Genomic DNA, 14,102 nt, shown 5'->3' on the forward strand with positions numbered 1-14,102 from the left:
ATGAGCACTGCTTTTCCAGATCAGAAAATTTTGTTATTTTTTTTTTCCTTTTACTCTCTCCTATGCCTTCCCACGCAATTAATCTGTATCTATTTTCTGTTCTCTTGAAATATTTAGCACTAGAAAACTCTCTCTTTCTCTTATTTCTCTCTCAATGCACGCGTCTTCTCCATCACCTCCCCAGGTAATTCATATGTATCTATTTCTGTGCAAGCGTCTTCTCCATCCCCTTCCCTAGGTAAATCTTATGCATTTATTTCTCTTCTCCTCTGTAATTAAACACTGGAAGTACCTCTCTCTCCCTCTCTGGCTCATTGTCTTCCATTTTTCTTGAATCCCAAAATAATATAATTATGAGCATCAAATAACTCCAATAATGGGATTAACTTTCAAATCTTTATGTTCTTTGAGGCGTGTTTATTGTTCAATCACTATTTCAATATTGTGTGGTTCCAGATTTAGAGCATTTTCACTCTTATGTTAGATCACTTATTTGTAGCCCTGTTTTGTTTTGTAAAATAGTCGTTTTCGTATTTGGGGCGTATGTGCTATAGATGGTAGTCAGAATGTCTATTGTTTTGTATGATAAATAATTGGGAATTGTTCTAGTTATTTGTGATTTCTATTAAATATTCATAACTATTTGTCTCTGCATTCGAAGCTGATGTTGATGAGGATCACTTTATGTGGTATAATATGTTGCTATCTGAGGCAAATCCCATTAGGTACATATGGGAGTTGAAACTAATAATGATTGGGGCAGAGTGATATTTGTATATTGGTCCTATAATCAGAATTAATTCACTTTTTCCTTGATGAATTTGCTCTTTTTCTAGTGTCTTCTTTAAGTTTTTTGAAAATATCTTTTTTTGTAGTGTGGATAAATTATTTTCATGTAATAAACTAACTTCTAGAGTAATAGAGCTATGCGATTGATGATTTAACTTTTCCTTTTCAAACGGAAATAATCTTGATCATGAACTTTTGTAATTTAGAATCATTTTTTCTTATTTATTTATGTATTTATTTCTTTATTTGGAAAAATATTGTAGGATTTGAAGAGAAAAACAAGTCTTGAATTAGAAGATACAAATATAATGTTCTGCTCAGAAATGTAGGATCCAGAGGGAACATGCCTAAAACTAATATGAGCTCGATATGAAATAGTTGGATTGACATTTCCAAAGAAATATTCATGGAGTCGATAATTCTGATATCTATTTTGACAAATAAAATATATGCTCTTGTTGAAGCCCTGCCAAGCTATGGTCTCGAGTGCAATGAACAGGGGAGACTACCGATGAAAGTGTGTAGCAAGAAACGAAGATATAAAGAGAAGGAAAAAAGTCCAAACTTTCAAGATAAATTGCCTGCATCGTTTGTATTTCATAATTGTAGATTTTTTTTTACACATTCAGTTTTAGTTTTCATTACATTCTTGTGAATTTGGTGAAACGTGTGTAGTTATACAACTCCAGATTGGGGCTATCTTTCATGTATTGGCTTTATATAACAGAATTATGGTTTCTCCTCTAAATTATTTCAATACATTGACTCTTCGATTTTTCCATTCTTATGATTCGCTAACATCACAAATCTTGAATCTCTTTATTTTTTCTTCTTTATTTTGAATTCATGCTGCAATAATAACTAGAATAACTCCAACAAAAAATGACACTTGGGCCATCAAAAGAGTAAGTTTTATAACATGCAATGTGAGGATATATTCAAAAAATGGAAAAACCACGTCAGACAGTAGGAACAAGAATAGTAGTCAAGGTATACAATTTTTTTTGAGTAAATTGACATATGCAATTGATGCAAAAACTTAGAGTTGCAGACTAGCTTGCAGTTGCAGTTGAATAAGAACAAGAAAAGGTAAAAAAAATTGATTCAGTAGTTTCACATATTATCCTAAACGAAAATCAGATGCAACTTAACAACACATTCAAACAAAGATCAAGTGCTCAGTAATTGATTTAATTCCAAAAAAATATCTATCTATAGAACTATTTATTAAATCATCAACTTTCACTTTCAAGGATAACATAGCAGTATGAAATCAGTTCGACTAAAACTAAAACCTCCAACTAAGAGAATGATCACCAAAGTTTGCACTCCACTAATCAAACAAACTTCACAGAACACAAAAGCGACACAAAATACTGCCTGGTATGATGGATAAGCCTACTCAAAATACTATGCTAATTAGAGAACTAATTATAAAAATAAATTACCTTCGGACTCAAGCGCCAAACAAATGATTATTGGTGGCACAAATAACAAATATCCAACACATTGAATCATTGTTCATATAACTCAAAGGTAAAGAAATTAATTAAATAGCAACCAACTAAGAATTATATAAATTCTCACAGCTTTATAAAAATAAAAATGAATCTATCAACAATAGTTCAAATTTGCACAGTAGAAAAGCTCAAAGCATGCATTTGCACCAGCTATGGACTTCAATCTTCTTCAACTCCATTTTCACTGTTGTCGTGATGATCATCTGTAATTGATCTGACATTAAACATGACATAGTGAAGTGAAATGTATTAGTTAATATAATAGTTAAAAACCATAAATGATAAAACTCAAGAATTATACACATACCCATTATGCAAGTTTGGACAATTACGTTTGTCATGTGATACTCCACGAAGGCCACATCCATGACACACCCTAGCTCTTGAAGTTGACTTCTCTTTCGATGATAGCATTCGCTTTCCACATCCCTTTGTTCTTATTTCAGAAGGATCGCTAATATTTCTGGTTTTATCCAAACTCTTCCTTCTTTGGCTTTCGTAGATAATCGTTGGATTAATACTCATCTCTTTGATCTTACCATATATGTAATCAAGCTTGTTCATCCAAAAGTTTTGTCCCCTCCTCAGTCAAAGATGCATCATCAATCAATACTGAAGCCTTATAAGATAACTTGGAGCGGCGTGACATCAAAAATCTTACCGGATCACCATTAGCATTTTGATCATCTATGACATATATAACATCAATCTTTGCATTTGTTGTCCATCGCTTGACTATATACTTTTCAGGTAAATGAAATATTTGATTAACGCGAAAGAAAGCTAACATGTGTCTGCACGGAATACCATCAAACTCAAATTTTCCACAGCTACATGATACATGGTCTCTCTGTTTGTCATGCGTGAGTAGCCTTGGTTTCGAGGATGAACAATCTTGAAAACTCACCACATTGTAAATCACTAAATCATCTCTTGTAGAGGCATGTTGCACAAAGTAACCATGACTTTGACTAATTTCATCTTGAAACTCCGTCCATTTCATTTTTTGTGTACACCTTAACCATTTGATTTTCCATTGGCCAATTTGTTTTGATTTTTGGATGCTCATTCATATCAATATGGTCTGCAACTAACTCATTGTGTCTTTGGTGTCTTAGTGCCCTATTGAATCGTGTGATGAAATCTATCAATGAGTTCTTGTTCGAAACATACTTTTTGAAAAATGAATGCGAACTTTCAGATCTCTGACTACTTGACATTCCAGCGAAAAATACATGACTAAAATATGACGGAACCCACTTATGCCGCAATTCATACATCAATAATATCCAACTATTTTGCTCCAAGTTAGCACATCGAATAGCCTCTTCCCAGCTCTGCTCGAATTCCTCAGGAGATGTAGAGTTTTTTATAACATTCTTTATACTCTGATAGTGATCTCGAAAGTCACTGGAGAAATCTTATCTGGGAATTTGTTCAATATGTGCCACAAGCAATAACGATGCACTGTTTTAGGCAGAACTTGTGCAATTGCTTTTGTCATAGCAGGATCTTGATCAGTGATGATTGCTTTTGGTGCACCTATTGGCATAGCTTCCATAAACTTATTAAGCAGCCAGACATATGATTCAGTCTTCTCATCACTTAGAAATCCACAACCAAAAACAATTGTTTGATGATGATGATTAACCCCTACGAAAGGTGTAAAAATCATTCCATACTAATAGGTGTTATATGTGGAATCAAACAAACAACATCGCCAAATACACTATAGGCCCTCCTTGAAATATAATTTGTCCAAAAACATCTTCTGAACTTATTATCTGAATCAGTCTCATAATCAAAGAAGAATGTTGAATACTTCTCTTTCTCAGATGTAAAGAATTCTATCAGAGTTTCAGCATCAATCCCTTTTTGTTCATCCCTTAGTTCTTTCTCAAAATTCATAATATCTCTTTCTGTGCAACCTACACTTTCAGGCCCGCCGGACTCTATCTCCAATAGTCGCATTTGCTGGCAAGTCGGTATATTGGCTTCTGAAAATTGTTGAGTCAATACTCTCTTCACAACAGACACACTGCGGTGTGATCGGAGCAAATACACATTTGAGGGAGTAGAAAGTCCATGGTTATGACCTTCCATGAAAATACTAACACTCCATTCAGGTCCGGTTTGTTGCTTGATAATGGAAATCTTTGCCTTACAATCAGTTCTAACTTCACCACGAGCTCTTGTCTTCATCTGGGAACCACTTTGTGTTCGTTTTTGTGAACGGGCTTCATCTGTTTGACCAGCTTTAAAGCACACAAACTGTTTCCAAACAACTTCATTTGTCATCTTCATCCTTTTGCTATTGCTTAATCTTGCGCTAAAACCAGCTTCACGTGCGTATTGATTATAGAATGAAAATGCATCATCTATTGATGCAAATTTCATTCCAGTTTTTGGCTTTCGGTCATCTGCAACTTGAGGAATATAGAGCTGATCGTTGATGTTTTCTTCCATTATTAATTCTAAGAAATCAAGTACCTACTTCACATGGCAAAGTTGAAATACAAGTTAGATCCTATGCATATGTAATTATGTTGTGAATGGATATAATATGAATCCTAAACAAAGCTTAACTTAAAGAATTTAAAGTATATCATCACATATGTAATTCATGTTGTGGATTAATATATTTATTAATGTTAGTTCACTTACCAACATATAGAAAAGGTGGCGAAGAAAAAGAAATCAATCTATTCATCTCATTTAAAGTCGCTGCATCAAAACAATATTGATCTGTGATAAGGTATGTATTTCTATTTTAACCATTAGACCATAATTTAAAACTCTTATGGTTCATCTCTATTCAAAGTCCATCAATCGTTATTTTTTATGATGGATATGACAACAACTCTTTCTCTAATTTTTCCAAGAGAAATAGGGAGTTGTCAAGCGTCTAAATTATTAAAACTATAATTTCAGTTATTTCGAAGAAACCAAGTGCAACGGTATAAACCAAACAATCGTTACCTGGTTAACAATGATGTAAACAGTGAAAAAGAGATCGAGAGAGCGGCTGCGCTTGCGCTTCAGAGTCGTGAATTATGTGAATTACGTGGGGAGGAAATAGATACAGATTAATTGCGTGGGAAGGCATAGAAGAGAGAAAAAAGGAAAAAAAAAATAACAAAATTTGCTGATCTGGAAAAGCAGCGCTCACGATCGCTGATATATGTTACGCAACATATCTTTTCTATATATATATATATATATATATATATATATATATATATATATAGAACCCCCATGTATATATATATATAGGATGTGGTTCTAGTGAAAACTACAATTTTCGTAAGAACGTGAGAATCATTAAAATTACTACATCTATTATAAAATTAATGTATCTGCTACTAAATTTATTGCACTCCAAAAAAATAAAAATTTCTCTCCATGTAGGATTTGAACCCAGGTGTTGCATTAATCCACAAAGATGATGCATCTATCATAGATCTTAATGATCGAAGGGTTGAAAATGATTCTTCGTACTTATTTTATTTAGTGGTTCTTACTTGAACCTCTCCACACACACACATATATATATAGGTTCAAATGAGAACCGAGATTTAAAATGAGAACGGAATACCATTCTCAATCCTTGGATCATGAATATCAATGGTGGATGCATCATTTTGATGGATGGATGCATCATCTGGGTTCGAATCCTGGAGGGAGCGATTTTTTTTTTTCATTTTTCCTGAATGTAATTAATTGTACAACGAATATAGTAACTTTACACGCCAATGTAGTGTTCTCAGTTCTCATTTTAAATTGCGGTTTTCACTATAACCAACCCCCATGTATATATGGGTAGGTTCCAGTGAGATTGTTATTTTTCATGAGATTGTGAGACTAGCGATGTCCACAGGTTCGGAACCAGGAAGCCCTTTGCCACGTGTCACAATCTTGGTGGCGTCACATGGACAAAATGTGTGGTTCAAAATGAGTACTACTTACTACCTAAGGCTTGGATACTACATGATCTCTTTCTTATATATATAATTTTTATGTCCTAACCCTAGTATAGAGTCTATTCACTTATTTTTTTCACATTCAAGAATCTTTATTCCCTCGTCTTACAACCTTTCTTCAATCGTCACAAATATATGTTGTTGAACTTGAATGTGTCGTGTTGGTTGACATTTGGATAATTATATACTCCTTTATAATATTATGACTTGTTTTAGAAGATAGAAAGATATAGATACGTGTTTCAAATCGAGATATTGTAAATCTTATCAATTTAGATCTGAATTTTAGTTTTTTGGACTCGATGAATCGGGTCAACACCTAAGTGAAATTTTTTAATCTAAATTTGGACCTTTATAAAATCCGATCCATTACCATTCGTATTTGCAAGCAGACTTATGAAAATAATATTATTAGAAAAAAGTTGTTTGAAACTTTTAAACAATACAAATTAAATTTTAGTAATCAATTTAATATAAGTATCAGAATTTAGTACTCTCTCCATCCCTCAAACATCTTCCTAAAGAAGAGTGACACGAATTTTAATAAAAGTTAGTTGTGTATTTGATGAGTGGAGAATAAATTCCACAAAAAAAGAAAAAAATTATGTGTAATAGTTATTAGAATTACTTTTAAATTTAAATTAGGAAGATGTTTTGTAGACGAATCAAAGTAGAAAGAAAGAAAGATGTTTGAGTGACGGAAATAGTAAGATTTTGTTAAATTAACTCATGGAATTCATCACACTCATTAGCGGGCCTTAATAAATAGGCCCAATTGCTGAAAAGAATAGGCCCACCGATATTTCTATTCGGCCCCGATAGACGATCTCCACAGCTCCACTGCCTGCGGCTCGCCGGCTACCCCCACCCCCCACCCAACCACCCTCGCTCCCTCTCTCAAGTTTTTGTAGCTCTTGGATTTCTGGAGTGCCGCCTAATATGAACACGCAAGTAAATTAGCAATTAACAAAACAAATTTCGGGTAAGCCCTCTCTAGCTGGACAAGGTTTTCAGGCAGCCAATAGTTCTCTGTTGATACGCTTCAGCTCTGATAAGATTGCGCCTACCAACAAATTCACGGAAACACTAGAAAAGGACAAAGAAAAATCCGAATTGTTCATGTAATGTTTGGGGCAATCAGATATACAGGAATTGCGTTGAACAGGAGCGGGGCGGCGGTTGTTTAAATGGAACCGGAAGAAGAGCCGCAGCAAAAGCGTCCTCATCTCAACAATCACGACGTCTCCATGGCTCGCCACTCTGCTTCTCCTCCTCCGGATGAGGATAAACCTGTAAAATTTCTGTATTACAATGTATCGTGATTGATGTGATTTGTATTTGTACCGGTGTTAATCATGTTTGGGGTTTTAGGTAGGATTCTGTGCTTTGGTTTTAACTGAGATTGGATGTGGAATGAGGGTTTTGGAAGTGTGCTTTTTGTGTTAAATTTGATCTCATTGGCATTGGAAGTTGGATGATTGTGGTAACGGTGCTGTGGGAACACTAAAGTAGAAGAAAATATTAATGTTGAATTCAAATTTGGTGCTTGTATTGAACGTGATCACCATTTCAGACAGCGACTATGTTTATGAGGAAAGATTGCATAAAAAAATTTGAGCTGGTTTTAGTTCTTGGTTATACGTACTTAGGGATTCGCTCTTTATTCTTGGGATGATTCTACAGTGATTGTTCTGTTCTGTTCTGTTATGTACTATGGATTATGTTGATTCAATATTTATGTATATAATAGTTTCTCTAATTGAGAATTGGCTTGTGAATTTTATGTTTCTGATAAAATATCTAAGGTGATTATCTGTAAAATAACTGGGAAAGTTACCAAATTCATGTCCTGACAGGTTGATGCTTCAGTTCTTCAATACCAGAACCAGAAACTTGTACATCAGTTAGAAACACAGAAGCAAGAGTTGCTCGATCTTGAATCTAATATAAAAGAATTAAAAGAGAAGCAAACTTCATATGATGACGTTTTGATAAAAGTGAACCAGCTTTGGAACCAGGTTGCTCAGCATGCCTCTTTATTACATAGTTTGTCTCATTTGTATGGAATGTAAATAGCATCCTTTACCAGTTAACTGGATGACTTTGTGTAGTTGGTTGACGATATTATTTTACTTGGGGGACAAGCGGGAGCTGGCCCAAGTGCTTTACAAAGTTTGGATCATCGAGAATCTTCTCGAGGTAATTTTATAGCCTATGCTGATTCTGGACTATGGAAAGATATTTGCATACATATTGAATACAATGATGTACGTCAGGCTCTATTCCATCATGTGCTGCGGAGGATATATTTCTTTGTAGGTTAATACAGACAGATACTATCGATGACAGCCACAAGGATGGATCTATTGGTTGTGTTAAAAGAGCTCTTGCATTGCGTCAGACTTCTACGAGGGAGTTGATGAAATTACTTCAAGATGCTATTGATTGTCAGAGTGCTAAACTCAAGGACATAGCTCGGACTTTGTTGGGGAAACCTTCTTCAGAAGGTTATGAATCTTTTCGTTTTTCCATTGTATGCATATATCTTTTCACAAATCACACAGACAGCATATTTTATTTAAATTTAATATTGGCCTTTCCAGATGCTGTTGTCCAATTGCGTGAGCTTGATAATTTGATGTTAGAGGAGTCCAGGCACCTCCATCAGATGGTTGATGTGCTTCACTCTAAACACAAACAGTATGCTGATGAGATTCAAGCTTGCATTGGCAACCATTCAGTTGATCAATTGGAGATAAAACGCATTGCTGGTACAACTTTTTCTGGCTTTGATAGCGTGGGGGTAGAAACTGTTGTTTACTGCAATTTGTGGCCCAATAGTTTTTTGCATAAATGGATGGATATGTATATTGAAGTCTGTTATGGTCAACTTGAATAGTTTTATGACTCTGTTCTAAGCGTCATATTGATATTATGTTTGAAGGAGAGCTGGAAGAAAGCATGGGTGAACTTGAAGAAAGTAGAAGAAAATTAATTAGCCTGAAAATGCAAAAAGATGGGATTTCTGGGATGCACGTCCCAATTCCTGTTCCTGTTATAGTTCCTAATTTAGTGAATGGAACTGTGTCTCCTGAAAAGCCCGCTGATCGGTCAAAGCGTTTACGAGAACTTAAAGAATCAATCGAGGAGATAAAGGTTTTCATCCCTTAGCCAGTTCAGACACTTTCTCACCTGCTCTGACCCTATAACATAATACTCTGATGGATGTTAATATAATTGAAAATATGTAGGTTCTGGCACAGGATCGCCTTTCAGAGCTTGAAGATGCACGTGACGACAACCTTATTTTGTCAAAGCAGCTACATCATCTTCAGGTTCTATAAGGAATTATTCGACCTATTCATAGATAATTTACATCTTGTAAGCAATCTAACTTGTCAACTTCTTTTTTTCTAGAACGAACTAAAGGAAGACAAGTATGTTTACACTTCTCGGCCATATTGCTTGTTGAATGATCAGTTTCAGCACTGGAATGCGGAGGCAGAGCGATATAAAAATTTGACAGAATCTTTGCAAGTAAGATATATCCTATCTAATTTTGATAACACGGTCTAGCTCTGTGGTGTTTGCTAAAGGCTAATATTGTAGGCTGAAAGGCCTTTCATCATGCGGAGGGAGAAAGACTTAATCTCTAAGGGAGAGTCTATGGATTTGGCTAGGAGTGCTATTGGTAGTTCTGAGTCAAAGGTTGAAGAACTACAGAATCAACTGCAGTCAATTGTTTTTCAGAAGAATGAGACGGAGATCAAAATGGAAGAAGCTCTGCAAGATTCAGGTTGGGTGCTATAGCATAGAAATATTACTGTTGTCAGGGTGTTACTCTATATTCTGAAACAGTTTATGTCTTATTCAGGAAGAAAAGACATCAAAGAAGAGTTCCAGGTAATGGCGTCTGCTTTGACAAAAGAAATGGGGATGATGGAAAGCCAGTTAAACAAGTGGAAAAGAACAGCAGATGAGGCCCTCTCCTTGCGTGAGAAAGCTCAATCACTCGGTGCCTTACTGGATGTGAAGGTCACTTTTTACTATCTTGATGCTCTTTTCTGTCTCAGATGTGGATTTTTTACCACAAAGAAAAAATAATTTTGTTGCTTCTGTTTGGTTTATGGGCCTAGCATTTGCAAATTGCAACAAAGTTTGGAAGTCATCTAAACAAATTAAGTTTGAAACACTTGCTCGCTTGCTCACCTTGATGTCTTGTTAATTAACTTTCTGATAGTGTCATCAGTCATGATAATCTAAACCCTTCATACTTGTTTGTTTCTATTTTCGCAAGTTATTTATTGTCATTTCCAGTAAATATTTTCCATAACTTTCAGTTGAACAGATTTTTTATTTTGTTGCTTTCAGACTGCTGAATTGAAGAATTTGGCAAATGAGTGTGCTCGGCAAATGGAGGATGTCAAGTCTTTAAAGGATATTGTAAGTTTGTTTTCCATTGTCTAATCTTTTTTATACGTTGGCCATATAAAAGCAGATATCTCTTAACTTCCTGGAAGTGAATATGCAGACTGAGAAAATGGAGAAGGATAAACAAGAGTTGGAAATCTTCTTGGATATGTTGGGTCAACAAATTTATGATAACAGGTAGTTATATATCCTCCCTAGGATAATTTATGTTGGGTCCATGCTTGTTGTGTTTAGATGTCCTGGATAAATCTGTCGTTGGCATAAATATCTTACTCTGTCTTTGGATTCTATATCTCATGAGAGAAACTGTGTTTCAAACCTTTTGGAAGAGACTTGCCAGAGATTCGAGAATCGGAACATAGAGCTCAGTTGCAAGCTGAAAGTCTGAGGAATGCCCTAGAAGAACATAGCTTGGAATTGAGAGTTAAAGCAGCTTATGAAGCTGAGGCAGCATGCCAACACAGACTTGCTGTTGCTGAAGCTGAAATGGCTGAATTAAGGGCAGAGTTAGATACTTCTGAGAGGTTCCTTTTCTTACTCTTTCTTTATGTGCTTATTTAGTTTGAATGAGATAGTACTTTCTCTATTTTATGCATTAATGTTGACACGACTGAGAATGATTTGTGCCAAGGGCACACTTCAAGTCCTAAGAAAATGAACATAAAGTGAGTCAGAGCCCCTAAAATGAAAGGGTTTAGACTATAATGTTTGTATATTGAATTTAGGCCATGCAGCTGAATTACATCCTATTTATATACTTCCCCTTGTTCAATGATAACCAAATAACAGATAACACTCCTAATGCTGATAGGGTGAAAGAAAATAACACCTAATCTTTTGCAGGACTAAAGCTAAGGAAGTAATTTGTCTCATAATTTAATGACCTATTGGGATACAATTGGACACCCTCAACGAAAAGCACCAATTGGCACGACTATAACATGATCTAGATCTTCCTGTTTGTGCTATTAACTATTTCAATTAGATTGATTCCAGGCTATGCAAGTTCTCTTGAGTCAATACAATTGTTGAGGAGTATCTTCTGTTGTTGACATGCAGAGATGTCTTGGAACTCAAGGAAGCCATCAAGATCAAGGAAGGAGAGGCTGAGTCCTATATCTCCGAAATTGAGGTGACAATATTTTCTTTCTTAGTACCTTATAGAATACATGATAAATATCTTATTATTACATCTTCCTAGCATCATCCTTTTGGTGCTTCTGTTGATTATCAAAATCTGCTTACAGACTATTGGTCAAGCTTACGAAGATATGCAGACTCAGAACCAGCATTTGTTGGAACAATTGACTGAAAGGGATGAATATAACATAAAGGTTTTTTTCTATTACCGTAATCTCTCTTTATTTGAAGATTTCATGGTCTACAGCTCATTGGTGCAATCAAGTTTGCTTTATCCTTACTCCTCAATGGTTCGTTTTGCAGCTGGTGTCTGAGAGCGTGAAAGCAAAGCAATCACAAAACTCATTGCTCTCTGAGAAACAAGGGTTAGAAAAGCAACTTGAACAGCTTAATGGATCTCTTGAAGCTTTGAAGTCTAGAATAGCTCAAAGTGAGGAGCAGGTAAACTGGTTAAATTGAAAATTTCCGATCTTGTTTAATCTCCGATCACCCCATTCATACCAGGACAAACATTGCAGATGAAACTTCACCACCAAGAAGTTCTGAATTCCATTCAAGAAGACAGACACTTAGCAATGAACCTTGAAGCTGCAAAATGGGAATTAGCTGATGCAGAGAAAGAACTGAAGATGCTGAAATCCACTGTATCAATATCCGAGAAGGAACATGAGCAGATACAGCGAAAAATAGATGATATTCAAACCGAACTAGACAATGAAAGGTAATCCACATTGTACTCTCCTTGTAATGCTGAAAGGTTTCATCATATATACGTTAACTTGATATGTTGCAGAAGCGAGAGAAAGAAGCTCGATGAAGAAATGATAGAATTGAACAGAACAGTAGAGAAGCTGACTGCTGAAACTGGTGAGGCCGCAATACAGAAACTTCAAGACGAGATAAAAGACTGCAAGGCTATACTCAAGTGTGGAGTGTGTTTTGATCGGCCTAAGGAGGTAACGCTTATGTGGCCTTCATTTGCCTGCAGCTACCAGTCTCCTCTACAAACATATCAAATCAAACATAGGAAATATGACAATTTCCCATTTCTGTTTTGATAAGTTATTACAGTTCAGAATCCTGTCTATCACAAGCCTACATTGAATACCTCATCTTATTTGAGCAATGCCTAAAGAGGTTTAGTTTATCATGGCAGGTTGTGATTGTGAAATGCTTCCATCTATTCTGCAACCAATGCATCCAGAGAAACCTAGAAATCCGCCACCGGAAGTGTCCAGGTTGTGGAACGGCATTCGGCCAGAGCGACGTTCGATTTGTAAAGATTTAAAGTAGCTTCAGAATCTCTAGTTCTAGTCTTGGCTAAGCCATAGCCAAATTATTCAGCCTGTAAATTACCCAACTGTGTGAGTGCGTGTCGTTGTAAAAGTTTGCCATTATCTTGAGCGCTTCTGTAGTTGAACTCGACTACTTGAGCATAGGCAGTAGTCCATGTAACACTTTTAAATTAACAAATAGTCACTATTTAGTATTTAAAGTTGGAGATACATTTTACTTCTTCCGTTTTCATTTTACTTGACTTGTATTTTTTTGTGTTGTCCTATTTGATTATATATCTATTCTTTAGGATATTATATTAAATATGAGTTTATATAATTTTATATTATAATTTTACTTTTTTAAATAATCTATATCTATATAATATATAAAAGAGGAGTTTTTTCCTCCATTCTTTCCCTCAATTTTTTCTCTCTCTTCTTCCACCAAGTTTTTCAATATTTTCTCTTCTTTTTTATAATTTTAATTATTTTCTAAACATCACAAAATTTTATTTATGAAAAAAAAATATATTCAATATGCATCTTAAATTTAATTTTGTGACAAGTTTTTTAATATGGTAAAAAAATCATCAAAAATGAATTTAAAATGAATAAGTTATGAAAATATTAAGATATTTTATTTTCTCTCTCTTCGCTAAAATTTTATAATTTTTTTTATTTATGTTAGCCCATGAGAATATTTATTCATTTAATATGTCGTGTAATACTCTATAATAATAGTGTGTAATGTTAATTTTCATTATCAAAAAATTTTGAAATTATTTAATAACTATGATTATCATTGCACATTATACAAAGTTAAAATTTGTAATTGACAAGGTTTATCTTTAATTTATTTTTAAAATATATTTTGTATTTAATTATAATTTATCTAATATTTATATATTTTTATTTAAAATGTGTGGTTGATTTCGATGTTCGTCGTGCATCGCACGAATGGTCAT

General features: G+C 34.7%; 2 protein-coding genes and 1 long non-coding RNA gene across 3 annotated transcripts; 2 read left to right on the forward strand and 1 right to left on the reverse strand.

Moving 5' to 3' along the window:
• LOC131003122 (uncharacterized) lies at positions 1 to 1,487 on the forward strand. The gene is made up of 2 exons (XR_009094544.1): positions 1 to 184; positions 1,053 to 1,487. It is a non-coding gene; the product is annotated as an uncharacterized LOC131003122 (long non-coding RNA).
• An 847-nt stretch (positions 1,488 to 2,334) lies between these two features.
• Positions 2,335 to 4,793, reverse strand: LOC131003121 (protein FAR1-RELATED SEQUENCE 5-like). The gene is made up of 2 exons (XM_057929599.1): positions 2,617 to 4,793; positions 2,335 to 2,523 (listed from the first exon to the last, which is right to left on the reverse strand). Exon 1 carries the CDS (start codon positions 4,773 to 4,775, stop codon positions 3,981 to 3,983), a length of 795 nt encoding a protein of 264 aa, XP_057785582.1. The 5' UTR covers positions 4,776 to 4,793; the 3' UTR covers positions 2,335 to 2,523; positions 2,617 to 3,980.
• A 2,285-nt stretch (positions 4,794 to 7,078) lies between these two features.
• LOC131003118 (E3 ubiquitin-protein ligase BRE1-like 2) lies at positions 7,079 to 13,376 on the forward strand. Its single transcript, XM_057929595.1, has 19 exons — positions 7,079 to 7,581; positions 8,146 to 8,307; positions 8,401 to 8,488; positions 8,566 to 8,796; positions 8,893 to 9,060; positions 9,234 to 9,445; positions 9,541 to 9,624; positions 9,707 to 9,826; positions 9,899 to 10,085; positions 10,164 to 10,324; positions 10,661 to 10,732; positions 10,821 to 10,897; positions 11,050 to 11,244; positions 11,780 to 11,852; positions 11,968 to 12,054; positions 12,164 to 12,301; positions 12,379 to 12,581; positions 12,654 to 12,816; positions 13,017 to 13,376. Exons 1-19 carry the CDS (start codon positions 7,477 to 7,479, stop codon positions 13,146 to 13,148), a joined length of 2,658 nt encoding a protein of 885 aa, XP_057785578.1. The 5' UTR covers positions 7,079 to 7,476; the 3' UTR covers positions 13,149 to 13,376.
• Positions 13,377 to 14,102: the final 726 nt, after the last annotated feature.

Source organism: Salvia miltiorrhiza, unplaced genomic scaffold, assembly GCF_028751815.1.
Source record: "Salvia miltiorrhiza cultivar Shanhuang (shh) unplaced genomic scaffold, IMPLAD_Smil_shh fragScaff_scaffold_71_2, whole genome shotgun sequence".
Classification (NCBI taxonomy): domain Eukaryota; kingdom Viridiplantae; phylum Streptophyta; class Magnoliopsida; order Lamiales; family Lamiaceae; genus Salvia; species Salvia miltiorrhiza.

Coding starts and splice junctions, on each gene's coding strand:
- LOC131003121 (XM_057929599.1), bottom strand. CDS start 4,775: ATGGAAGAAAACATCAACGATCAGCTCTATATTCCTCAAGTTGCAGAT.
- LOC131003118 (XM_057929595.1), top strand. CDS start 7,477: ATGGAACCGGAAGAAGAGCCGCAGCAAAAGCGTCCTCATCTCAACAAT. Junction 11,853..11,967: donor CCTATATCTCCGAAATTGAG/GTGACAATATTT, acceptor ATCTGCTTACAG/ACTATTGGTCAAGCTTACGA. Junction 12,055..12,163: donor GGGATGAATATAACATAAAG/GTTTTTTTCTAT, acceptor TTCGTTTTGCAG/CTGGTGTCTGAGAGCGTGAA.